Here is a 12,768-nt window from a genome sequence, read left to right on the forward strand (position 1 = left end):
TTCCAGCAGTGCCTGTTGTGGTTTAGGGTGTGGGTTTTACTCTGGGGGGCAGCTGGAAAGAGGGATCCTTTGTAGAAAATTGGCCAAGCGGGAATTGCCGGGGGCTGCACAGCCTGGCCCCGTGCCTGGGGCAGGAGTGGCCCCACCTGAGCCCCTCCTGGGGGCTGTCCCCCACCCAGCTCCAGGCTCCCACTGCACCCTCTGCCCTGTGAGTGCCTCTGCCAGCCCCCACAGCCAGGGGAGCCTCTTCCATCACCTCCTGTGGAGGCCCAGGGCCTTATCCCCAACACAGGGGAAGGGTATCCCCAATGCCTCAGCCCTGGAGGGACCGAGGCAAATGGGGAGAGATCCCCTTTTAGGTCATGGTGAGGAAAACCTCCCTCCCATGGGGCCTTGCAGACACATGTTCATATTTCCAAGGTTTCGTTGTTCTGTTGGTTTGTTAAGTTTATCTCACCCTGTTACCATATATGCACCCATGCCAGAACGTTCTTCCTTCCCTTGGACCCCGCTGAGTTATTTTTGCCACACCACCCCACCCCTGTGATCCTATTAGTCCCCCTGGTTCCTGGCCACTCCTCTGTACCCATCCCCATCCCTATTGGCCCCTGACCTCAAAACCACCCCATTTGTCAGCCATATAACCCTGGATCCCTGGCCCCATTTTTGGCTCTGGTTCCCGGAACGCTTCCAAGGCTGTACCTACGTACAATGCGTACAGTATGCATACAGTAAACATTGTCTTTATTCATGAGCAGAGTGCACTAGCCCCAGGCTCTCAGGGACACGCTGTAGCACGATGCTACAGCCTTTCTCCTGCAGACCAGACCTGGGGATCAGTTCATGGGCTCAGCTCCCCTTATCCTTCTCCAGATGCTTTGCCCAGCCAGGATGCTGCCAGGTGCCCTTGGGGCACCAAAAATATCTGTCTGATGTCTTTAAAGCAGCTGTGCCCTGGGGCATCCCCAAGGAGGGCTGGAGCCCTGGTGGTGAGCAGGGATTGCTGCTGTGGCCCCTCCTGCTGCCCCCAGACATAAGGAGAGAACAGGGCTGCTGCCCTGGGTTGGCTCTGGTGCTGCAGGTGGGGTTGCTGAGCCCTTTGGCACAGTTTGGGGTGTTGGTGCCAGCCCTGGCTCTGTTTTGCAGTGCGCTGTGCCGAGCTGCAGCTCCAGCTGACGGAGGCCGTGTCCACCCTGGCTGGGCAGAAGGAGCTGGTGGCCAAGCTGGAGCACGACCTCAGCACCATCCAGGCCCTGTCTGCTGTGCATCGCCCAGATGCAGAGGTACCCCTGCACATGGCCCCTCTCAGAGCACTGGGGAGTGTTCACCTCCTCTTTCTTTTCTTCTTTTTTCTTTTCCTATTCTTTCCTTCCTTTTCTTTCTTTCTGATAATTCACCCAGCAGAGATTTGCGTGGTGCCCGTGCAATGGGGAGGGGGTGGTACCAGGGGCACCCAGGAACCATCCAGCCCTCCCCAGGCACAGGATGGGGTTTGAGGTTGAACACCAGCCTTCCCATGCAGGGTCAGTCCTTTATCCTTGCAGGGTCAGTCCTTTATCCTTGCTGGGTCAGTCCTTTATCCTTGCAGGGTCAGTCCTTATCCTTGCAGGGTGCCTGTCCAGCAGGGATGAGGCTGCAGCTGCCAGTGCAGCAGCAGGATCCAGGAGGGGGGGCTTTGCCCAGGAACCTTTTGGGTGGGTGGGAAATGTTTAATCCCCTCTGCTTTGTGCTGCCCAGGGTGCGGCTGCCCCCGGCCTGGAGAAGATCCCTGAGCCCATCAAGGAGGCCACGGCGCTGTTTTATGGTGAGAAGGGGGAGCCAAGCTGGGCTGGGACACCCCAGCTGTGGTCACTTCTCCAGGGATGGCAGCTTGAGGATGCTCCTGAGCCAGCCCCTGCTCAGTGTGTCTCTCACTAGGGCAGTTTTCCATGCTTTGCCCATCTTTTGGCTCCAGCAGGCACGTGCCAGGCCTGGCTCTGTGCTGAGCTGGTGAGCCCAGGCTGAACCAAACACCCTGAGCTCTGTGCTCTGCCTCCTGCTCTTCCCACACCAAAGCCCTCCAGAGCCAGTGAGTGATGCATTTCCTTTACATCAGCCCCTGCACTGAGGTCTGCAGGAGAAAATGAATCAAAAAAAAATAAATATAAACAACTCCTTGCTCCTCTGGGGGAAAAAAAATCCTTTCCTTTTTTTTTCCTTTTTTTTTTGCTTGTTTTTTTTTGTTGTTTGTTTTGAAAGGTTTTGAAAACACAAGATAAACAATATCACAGCAACAGTCCCACCAAGCTAAACAACCTGCAGCCACCCATCCTGCTCTATGAATAACTGCTCTGTGCAGCTGGTTGAGTCATGGCCTTGGGGACACATTTCTCCTTGGCTGTGAAGGCCACTGGCAGGAAGGAAGAGCAGGGAGGGATGGGCACAGCCCCCCAGACACCCACAGAGCTCCATCATGGGGGGCAACCCATGTGGGACACCCAGAAAATGGGCATGGCAAGCTGGTGGTGGATGAGGGGTTGGGGTGGGGGAGAGAGGGTTGTGGCTCTGGGGCTTTATTTTAATGCTGCAGCTGCTGCAGAAGCCAGAGGGGGGGGAGAGTCTGGCAAAGATGGGGAGAATTGCAATCAGGGAAAGGCAGCCATGGGTTGCACCAAATAATGCAATTGGTTTTCCTGTCCACTTTGAGGATGAGTCCTCAAAAATGGGAAAAAAAACAAGCCATAAATAGTAGTCCATGTTGTAATAACTGTGCACAGGGGTTGATTTGGGTGGCCCCAAGGTCCCGCAGCAGTAGGACCTTGAGCACACCCCTGGGGTGGGTGGTGGGCATCTACCAGGTCATCTCTCATGCCAAACCTCGTCCACAGGTCACCCTCCGTCCCCTGGCACCTCATTCCCTGAGGGACAGGTGGACTCACTGCTCTCCATCATCTCCAGCCAGAGGGAACGCTTCCGGGCCAAGAACCAGGAGCTGGAGGGGGTGAGTCTGCTGGGGAGGGGCTGGGGGGGCTGCAGGACCTGAGCTGGCTGCTCTGCTGACCTGCAGGGAATCCTGGACCAACCACTGCAAGCAAAAGGAAAATACATCCTGCTGTCAGCAGGAGCAAAGCCTGCCCCAGCCCCTCTGTGCTGCCCCAGCCCAAGGAGAGGTCCCCAAGCCCCTGTGTCCCTGTGCTCCTGGCATGGCGTGGGGGGCTGCCATGGAAAAATCACCATGTAGAGAATACATTTTGGGGTGACAAACTGAAGCAGAGCTCAAAATAACCTTTTCAACGCTGTCCTGATGCCTTGGGAAGGCTGACCTGAAACAGACACTGGACAGAGCCAGAGAATAAAGCAGATCCTTATTGAAAGGTCTTTAGGGTACACCTTGGGCAGGACAGGGCCTGACCAGGGCTACACCCAAGGTGGGCTTAGAATGGTCACAAAATGGCTGGTCACAAGATCTTATGTTTTTATAAGTTTTGTTCCATTTGCATATTGGGGTTTAACTGTCCAATTCCAGCTTTGGGCTGTGAGGTCCCATCCTTCTTGTTCCTTCCTTCAACCCACTCTTGTTTATGCTGTTGACCTGAAAGTTGTCCTTGGTGTTCAGCAGGAAAAGGATTTGTTTTGTGTCCCTGCTGTGTGCAGAGCTGAGTGACACTGACTGTGAGCTCAGAGCTGCACCCCTGGGCAGCACAGAACCTGAAAAACATGAAAGCTCAAACTTAAGGCATCAGTCTGGTTCTGTCTGCACCCCCTGTGGGAGTCACGTCCCATCCCAAAGCCCCCCTCAGCCACCTGGGCTGTCCCAGCCCTTCTCTGGCCACTGAGGGTTGAGCTCAGGACTGGGAACCTCCTTCTGCCATAGCTGGGACAAGTTTTAATTAGGGAGGAATTTGAACTCAAAGCCAGGGGGGTTTGGTTCCTGAGGAGGGGCTGAACCCTGGCTGGATCCCGTTGTCCCTCCACACCCCGAGCAGGAGAACCGGATGCTGCAGCACACGGTGCACGCCCTGCAGAGCGAGCTGGACAACCTGAGAGCTGACAACATCAAGCTCTACGAGAAGATCAAGTTCCTGCAGAGCTACCCTGGCCGCGTGAGTGTCCTCCTGTCCGTCTGTCTGTCCATCCATCCTCTGGTGACAGTCCCCAGGCATAGAAATTGCACATTTCCAACGTGCAGCTTGCATGGAAGGTGGAGCTAACTGGGGTGGGAGAGGGGGCAGTGCCCTGTCCAGAGGAGCAGAGACCCAACCTCCATGCTAGGAGGGCAGTTTAGATCTGTGCTTCAAAGCCAAAAAGCCCCAATTTCCTCCCTAACAGAGCTGCTACACCCTCCTCCGATGTTCACTGCCTGCTCTAGGCAGGCAAGTGTGGATACTTCTTGCTGACCAGGCTGCCAGAGGTTAAATTGAGACCTCCTGCAATAAACCCCTGCAGTAGAGCCTGGAAAATATTCATCCTGTCCCACTTGTGCTCGTTCCTGAGCTGCTCGTATCCAGCAGAGAGAGAGCTGCTCCCTGAGCAGGCAGAAGACAGAAGAAGCCAGCTCAAAATCATCCCAGAAATGCCAGAAGGCTGGGAACGGGGACCAGGCTTTGCTGCAACCTGCTCTGCTCATGCTGTGTCCCTCGGGAGGTTCATCCCTGGGTTTGCAGGAGGCTCAGGCTGCTGCCTGGGAGTTTTCCCACTGCAGGCACTTCCCTGGTCAGGGCCGGGCTCTCCTGACCTCGGGCTTTCCTTAGAAATGCAAAAGTGCCACTGACAGAGGGGACACCCATCCCCTGCCGCGCTTCCCCACCCCGGCTGCTGCCTTTCCCGGCTGCTGGACCCAGTCTGTTTTGTTGAGGGATATTTTAATAGCATTCGGAGCTGGGAAAACTCCTACAGCTGTGAGGGACCTTATTTGGTTTCTTTCCTTTATGTCTCCCCGATGACGCCAGGTCGTCCCCTCTGACATTTTTCCCGTTTCTCCTGCGGAATATCATCTCCATGTTTATCCTCTTCCACGAGGCAACCCCTGAATGCCATTGCCGTGAGCTAAAGAGCAAAACCCTGCGGGGCAGCAGCGCAGGGGGATTGCATAATTCACCCCCTAAATGGGGCATGTGACACCTTAAAAATACTCCTCGGAGCTCACTGCAGCGGGCCGGGCTCCTCGCCCCTAAATCGGGCTCTGCCCTCAGCGCAGCCACCCGAGGGGTCGGGTTGCAGCGGGTGAGGGCAGTGTTACTAAAGGTTTACACGGAGGTGTAACAACCAGCCACGGGGGCAACCCTCCGCACGTAGGAACAGGTCCAGAAAGCCTCGGGGAGTGTCAGCGTTGCCGGGCAGGGCAGCAAGTGGCACGGTGCGCGGGGAATTAGCGCTGGAGTAAGGAGCCAGAGCTTGCAGCAGGCTGTGCCCAGGGCTGGTGGCAGCTTGTGCTGTTTCCAGGCTGGATTTGGGCAGGAATGATGTGGAATCTGCAGCTCCTGCAGAGGTGGAGGAAGGAGGAGCAGGGAGGCTGCAGGAGCATCCTCGGGGCTCGCTGCAGCTCAGGCTGTGTCAGGGGAATTTCTGCCCCAGGAGAAGGATAAAATCCAGCCTGTCTGAGCCCACCCAGATCTTTCACTGCTTTCACGGGGTTGTGAATGCCCCGTCCCTGGAAGAGTTCAGGGCCGTGCTGGATAAAGCCTTGATCTGTCAGGTCTCTGCCCATGGCAGCAGGGCTTGGGACCAGGTGATAATTAAAGTCCCTTCCAACTCCTCAAGATTCTGACTCCCTGCTTCTGTGACTTGGGCTAGGAAGGATTTTACTGGAACTTGTGGTAAAGCTCTGGTTATGCTGAGGCAAATAAAAGCTTTTGAGATGATTTGAATGAAATTTTACCTGCAAGTGAAAGACTTCTGAACACATAATATGGTTCATTTTCCTTCATTTTCCTTGCCTTCTTCCCAGCTTATAACCGCTCTGTTTGAACAATTATTTCCTTCTCCTAAATCAGTCTCCCTCCTACCTGGAAAGGAGTTCAGGTGGGATTTGCAGTAGCCCAGGTGAGAGCTCTGAGGATGACACAGGTGACAATTATTTCATGGGAAGGGCCAGAAACAGGGAGACACAGGAGAAACAGGGAGTCCCCGTGGCAGAATCCCCTGATGTAACAACCCAAGGTCCTTTCCAACCCAAACCATTCCACGATTTTAAGCAGAAAGGGCTTTGTTCAACATCTCCTGTTGTGCTTCTCCTTTCTGAAGGGGACAGATGTGTCAGCCCACAGCTCTGGGCTCTGCTGCTCCATCCTTTGAGGGTCACTTCTTCCAAATGGGGGAGCTTGGGGTTCTGTCCTTGTGCTGGGTGTCCCTGCTGGCTCTCACCCTGCCTTTGCTCCCCCAGGGCAGCAGCAGGGATGACACGGAGCAGCGCTACTCCTCCCAGTATGAGGAACGCCTGGACCCCTTCTCCTCCTTCAGCAGGAAGGTATGAAAGGCTCCCCCAGCACCCTCCCTCTGCATCAGCCCCTCTGTCTGCCCTGGGATCACTCCCAGATGAAATCCTGGGACCTCTGATAGAGTGAAACGCACTCAAACGTCCTTTGCTTTCAAAAAACAAAAATAAAAATCACTGTGCCCAGCTGATGGCAGGGGGTGGGGGGCAAATAGGAGCATCCTTGGGCACAGCGTTCCTTCCCTGATTTGCAAACCCTAATTTACCCCTCTGAGCCTCAAAACCTTGCCTGGTTTCCTTGCAGGAACGCCAGAGGAAGTACCTGAGCCTCAGTCCCTGGGATAAAGCCACGCTGGGCATGGTGAGTGGCTGCTCTGCCAGCACTGGTGGGAGCTGAGAGGGTTTTAACCCAGTGCCTGCAAGGGAATGGGGCTCTTGGGCAGTGGGAAAGCCCCAGGGCCGCTGTCCTGGGCAGGGGTGCAGAGCACGCTGGGCCATGCTGGGATCTGGGTTAGGAGCAATTCCCTTTCCTCCCTTGCTGCCCAGGGCCGTGGTGGCATCACCATCCCCAGAGGTATTTAAAGGACGTGGAGATGTGGCACTTGGGGACGTGGTTTAGTGGTGGGTTCGGCAGTGCTGGGGGAATGGTTGGACTCAGGGATTTCTGAGATCTTTTCCAACCTACACAATTCTGATTCTGTTGCAGGATTCCAAGCAGCTCTGGTTTGTAACGTGGTGTGGGGCTCAGGGCTGCACCCCCAGCCAGGGGCAAAGCCTCCTGCATTTGAGACTCCCCCAGAGAGCCCCAGCACCCCACACATCTGGGGAGAAGGAGTGTGAGGGGCTGCAGAGGGTCCAGGGGAAGATCTCTGCCCCACACAGCACAGCATCCTCAGGCACACATTGCCTTCTCATTGCATTCTCCATAAAAACCCCTTCCCAAGCCCTGATCCTTCCTGCTCTGACTCTCCCTTCCAAAAAAAACCATCAGGGGATATCCCGGGGAAGCTGTGGTGTCTGCAGCAGCAGAGGGTCCTTGCCTGAGCCACAGAGACCAGGAGGAGACTGCTGCCACTGCAAGCTTGGGCTGCCATCTCTTAGGGTCTAACTTTCTGAGCTAAAGATGTGGTTATTGAGGAAATCTGACTTATACTGGAATTTGTGGCATTAGCAGCAGGCTCAGGATGGGGTTTTGGCTGAGTTAACCCCCGGCTCTCCAGCACAAGGAAGGTGAACGTGGGACTGTGGGGCTGCAGCAGCCCCAGAGCACAGAGATATCCTGCAATAAAGGCAGAGCTGTCATTTGCATAAAAACCAAGCAAATGCCAACATGAATATGGATTGTGTGGCGTGCCAGCACCACGGAGAATTAATGAAAGGCATTCACAAAAAAAAAAAAAAAAAAAAAAAAAAAAAAAAAAAAAAAAAAACCTGACTTAGGGGAGTTATTCCTTGGGAATATTTAAGAACATAATCTTGTTTGTTACAGCAGCCTCCGCCGTGGCTGTGAATAGCAAAGACGATTTGAGCCCGGAATGGGTTTGGTGGGAGATCTGTGGGTTCTAATGCCAGCTTTGGAAAGCCTGCGTGGTGTTTGGGGAATGTGCTTATGTCCATAATGAGTCCCTGGGTTACAGCAGGAAGAAAGAGTGGCTATGAAGGAAGGCAGGTCTTTTGCAAGCCACTCCTCTGCTGATTTTCATGCTTTCGAAGGGATGGACGGGAAGGTTTTCCCACTGGGATCTTGGTGTGATGTGCCAAAAGGACTCAGGCACCATCAGGGCCTGGCTGTGGCTCAGTGACCTCTCCAAAATGAGGAGTGGAGGGTGATTCAGCCCCACCCCACAGGTTTCCAGCCCCCAGTGAGCTTGGACAGCCCTGTGGGGTGGCAGGGGATGGGCAGGGATAGAGAGCAAACCTCTCAGGACAGACCTGATGTGGACACCAAGAACAGCTTCTGGGAACTCCAACACAGCCTTGGCTCCAGTGCCCTGCTCAGGAGGCGACGAGGGGATGCTGCAAATCACGAAGTTGTATTTGAGCTGATGAATTAAAAATGTGCAAAGCTTAATTACTGCCGGGGTTTCTCTGCGGAGCAGGCACCAGGGCAGGGCTGGCATAGCACGAGCAGGGAGAGCTGCTGGAGAGAGCTGGGCTAAAGCAACTCAGAATAAACCCCCAGCAGAGTTTTCAGTGGGGGAAAGCCCCCACTTGGCAGCCCTGAACCCACCTGGGTTTGGGCAAATGTGGGCTGAGACCGTAGGCATTTGTGCAGCATCACTGCCCAGAGGTGGGCACAGGTGGGTGACAAACACCACCTCACTGCAGGTTTGTGTAGGGTCTGGCAGGAACAGGCTCCCAGCCCCGGCCAGGATCTCTCCAAGCCTATTTGAGGAGAGCTGGCTTCCAGTGATCCACGTTAAAATGGGATTTTCCATCCTGCTCTTCTGCAGGGGCGGCTCATCCTGTCCAACAAGACCGCTCGAACCGTGGCCTTCTTCTACACCCTGTTCCTGCACTGCCTCGTCTTCCTGGTGAGTGTGTGGGCCCCAGGGGGTGGGCACCGAGGTAAAACATCCACTCCCATCCCCTCCAGGGGGAATTTGGGCTGGTTTAAGGTGTTGTGCCTAGCAAGAGCAATGCCCTGGCTGTGTCAGTGGCTCTGGAGGCACGGCAGGGTGGGAGGGTGGGACATGGACATGCCAAGGAATACCCCCCTTGGATTCACAGGGTGGGAATCCCACCCTGGGTGGGCACAGGCTTGCTCAAGGGCAGGAGCTGGAAGCTTTCTGTGTGTTCATGTTGTTCCTGGGATCAGCCCAGGGGCCGTGGTGCCGCCGTGCCGGGAGCTCACACAGAGCTCGGTGTGTTCCCAAGCCAGCCCTCTGCTTAGTGGGGAGCAAAATGTTGGTTAATTGTTATGAATCTGATGCCATAAGTGATTTTAGGAATAAAACACATGCCCTTGAGCCCACACTATACCTGGTTCTAGACCATGTGGATCCTCTTGCTGGGTGCATCCTTAACCTCCTGCTCAGTGGAGTTCATTTGTTGCCTCTCCAGGGATGAGCTCTGGCTCTTCCTGTTCTCCTGACATGCCCTGTGGCTCTGCTTTTTCTCTAGTTTTCATGTTTCCCCAACTCTACATGAGGGTTGGAAGTAGAGAAGCAGAGGTTTGGGAGGAATGGAGGCTTCAGCCAGCCAAATCTCCTGGGAGTTTGTCATGGTGTAAACTCCTCCTGTATCCTTGCACAGTTTCTGGGAGTTTGTCATTTCAGAGAGAAAAAAAAAAAAAAAAGCCAAACAAATCATCAATAATTAAACGAGGAAACGAGATGAAAGCCAAATCAGAACAATATTTCTGTCCTGCTCTCAAAGTTATTTTGGTGAGGAAAGGAGCAAAGGAAATAAAAAGTTAAACATCATTAAACTTTAAAGCTCTAACCCCAAAAAAAAAAAAAAAAGGAATATTCATAAATATTACATGGCTGGAATGATCTTACATCAACTAGACACAAAAGAGGCTGAAATCCAGCACCCAGCACTGCCCGGGCTGGGGATGAACTGTGGGAAGCCCCTGCTCCTCCATCCCCACAGTGGGAGTGACACCTCTGCCACTGGGACACTTGAATGAACCTGATTTGGAGCCTGCTGGTGGGTGCTTGTGTGGTTAGGGGGATTCCCTGGTGACGACAGCTTACAAATCCCCAAGGCTTGATGGAATCAGTCAGGGATGGGAGGGCTTCTCCCTCTTCCCAAACCCCAGCACTGCCTCCTGCCTCCTCAGACCTCGGCTATGCAATGAAAAGACAAAGGCATGAAGGTAAAAAGGAGCCAAGCCAAGGACTGGCCTTCCTTAAGCCTGTTCCAAAAATACATCTCCATCCATGCACAGCCCTGAGCCTTATCCCAAACCACCACAGCCACAGCAGCACTGTCCCAGTAAAAATAACCCACTGGGAAAGGTCATCTTGACCATCCTGAGGGCAACCACTGCAGCACACCATGCTGGTGATCACAGAATCCCAGTGTGCGTGGGAGGGGACCTTAAAGATCCTCCAGTTCCACCCCCTGCCATGGGCAGGGACAACTTCCACCAGCCCAGGTTGCTCCAAGCCTTGCCCAGCCTGGCCTTGGACACTGCCAGGGATCCAGGGGCAGCCACAGCTGCTCTGGGCACCCTGTGCCAGGGCCTGCCCAGCCTCACAGGGAAGAATTTCTCCCTGATATCAAGTCTGAACCTACTCTCAATCAGCTCAAAGCCATTCCTTTGTCCTGTCACTCCATGCCCTTGTCACGAGCCCCTCTCCAGGATGGGATGGCAGGGCCAGGCTGGCTCAGCAGCGGCATGGGCTGCAGTGAGGAGGGGCTGGGATGGAGGGGGGAGCAGAGCTGATCCCGTTCCTTCCCTTGCAGGTGCTCTACAAAACCGCCTGGAGCGAGAGCGTGGGACGGGACTGCTCCGCCTTCTGCGCTAAGAAGTGAGTGGGGACAGGCTGGGCCAGTGGCCTCAGGGCTTGTTTGGTGGGCAGGGCTTGGGGCTCGGCAGCAGATTTTTTGGGCGCCCCAGTGCTGGAAACAAGGCCAGTTAATTGGGCTTTAGACCCAATGAGGGAGGGGTGGGAGAAAAAGTTCACAGAACAGGGCAACCTCTTGTGTCTGGTTGGGTTCTCCAAACCCTTTCCTGCGGGCAGCCCTTGCCCAGGAGGAATCCTGATGAAGGCAAAGGTGATCCTGGAGACCTGGGTCAGACCCGTGCCGTGATTCCAGTTCCCTGCTGCCCGTGGCTGGAGCACAGCACGGCGCTTATCCTCGAGGAATGATGCCTTGGAATCTACCGGGCTGCCAGGGCGCCTTGGGGCTTGCTGCAGGTTCACTAACGTGGCTCTGCCCTCTCCCCAGGTATGCTGACCACCTCCACGAGTTCCACAAGAACGGGGACGTGGGTAACATGTGGCAGTGACAGCTGGACACGGCCCCACCAGCTCTCTCCAGCCCCGCAGCAGGAGCTGTCCCCGCCCCTGCCGGCTGTTTTTCTGTAGCTTTGCTTTGTAGGATGAATGATCCCCCCCCCTCCCCAGTCCCACCCCTGAAATTAAAAGCCTCAGCGAAGGGAGAATCACTTTCCAGCCCTGGAAGGGCTGCAGCAGTTCCCGTGCTTTCCTGATGTCTCAGAGAGCTCGGTCTTCACCAAAACACCTGGAAAATACAAGATCAGAGGTACCCCTCCTCCCCGATCACATCTCTCTCCCATCCTGTTTGAAGCCCAGTGCAATACTGGGTGGGACAAATCCAGCCAGAAATGGGGACGAAAAGCATGAACCTCCTGAACTTGCATTTTCAGGTGTTGTGCTATTTGAGAATTCCTATTTTGCTGCAGCTCTGGGGATCTCCTGCCCGTGCTGTTGGGCACTGGCAGATGCCCTTCTTGAACTGGAGCCCTCAGTTTGGGAATAGGGCATTTAAAGGGCATGAAGGGAGGTGCTGCTGGTCAGGCCTGGCCTCACAGGGATGCTCCAGACTCTCCTTGCTGAGATGTTTCTGCCTCTTAGGAAACCACAATCAAATCAAGCAATTGCTGGTGATTGGTTTTGCTGGGTCATGAACACTGGGCTGCTAATTTGGGTTGATTTGGGGAGACAGAGGTAATAGGAGATGCTCCAATTAAAAAGAGCAGGTCCCAGCAACCCCCCTTCCTGCTGTGACCACATGGTGAGGGGAGATATTAGCTTGTTAACGTGGTCCTCAATTAAAATTCCCCTCTGTAGACAGGAGAATAGCATTGCTCCCAATTAATATTTCATTGCAGGCTCACCTCCATTCCCATTCCCGTTGCTGGGAAGCCAGGGCCTCTAACGGAGCGTGCAGACAGGGAAAGGCCTCACATCTGCCACGGGCAGCCAGGGTTTATTTATAGGAGCTGTGGCTGACGGCAAAATGTAAAATACTCATAAATTGAAGGGAAGGATAAACCCCGAGGGACCAACCTGCACCTGTCCCGCTCAGCACAGGGAAAACCAAGCCCAAATGGAAGGGAAGCACCCCGGGATGCAGTGGGGGGGTGATGCTGCTGTGGCTGGGGCCCTCTTCATAAACTAATCAACTTCAGATCTGGGGGAGATGAGCTTTGGCTGCCTGAAATCAGTGGATGGGAAACACGATCCACGGAAGAAGGGTGGGCTGCTTTTTGAGGCTTTGTTGGGAAGGTTAAATTTGCTTTTTTTAGCAGCTGTATGTGGCGTCTTGGAATTGCAAAACTTCTGCAGCTATTCACACTTGTACTCCTCATAAATGACTTAAAATAGACGTCGAGTTCTGTTGGACAAGCGATAAAATAAACTCAGCCATGCATTGAC

The 12,768-nt window shown here is 54.4% G+C and overlaps 1 protein-coding gene across 1 annotated transcript in view; it reads left to right on the plus strand.

The window, feature by feature from the left end:
- The window catches only part of CUX1 (cut like homeobox 1), a 268,820-nt gene extending 256,052 nt beyond the window's left edge, over window positions 1-12,768 (plus strand). The window contains exons 15-23 of the mRNA XM_066202184.1: window positions 1,147-1,283; window positions 1,738-1,804; window positions 2,868-2,980; window positions 3,966-4,082; window positions 6,362-6,445; window positions 6,717-6,773; window positions 8,866-8,946; window positions 10,829-10,893; window positions 11,315-12,768. Coding sequence (XP_066058281.1) covers window positions 1,147-1,283; window positions 1,738-1,804; window positions 2,868-2,980; window positions 3,966-4,082; window positions 6,362-6,445; window positions 6,717-6,773; window positions 8,866-8,946; window positions 10,829-10,893; window positions 11,315-11,375 — 782 coding nt within the window. The 3' untranslated portion in view covers window positions 11,376-12,768. The remainder of the gene's footprint in view (window positions 1-1,146; window positions 1,284-1,737; window positions 1,805-2,867; window positions 2,981-3,965; window positions 4,083-6,361; window positions 6,446-6,716; window positions 6,774-8,865; window positions 8,947-10,828; window positions 10,894-11,314) is intronic.

This window comes from Chamaea fasciata, unplaced genomic scaffold (genome assembly GCF_029207755.1).
Source record: "Chamaea fasciata isolate MVZ Bird 193981 ecotype frontalis unplaced genomic scaffold, bChaFas1.0.hap1 SCAF_21, whole genome shotgun sequence".
NCBI classification, from domain to species: Eukaryota; Metazoa; Chordata; class Aves; order Passeriformes; family Sylviidae; genus Chamaea; species Chamaea fasciata.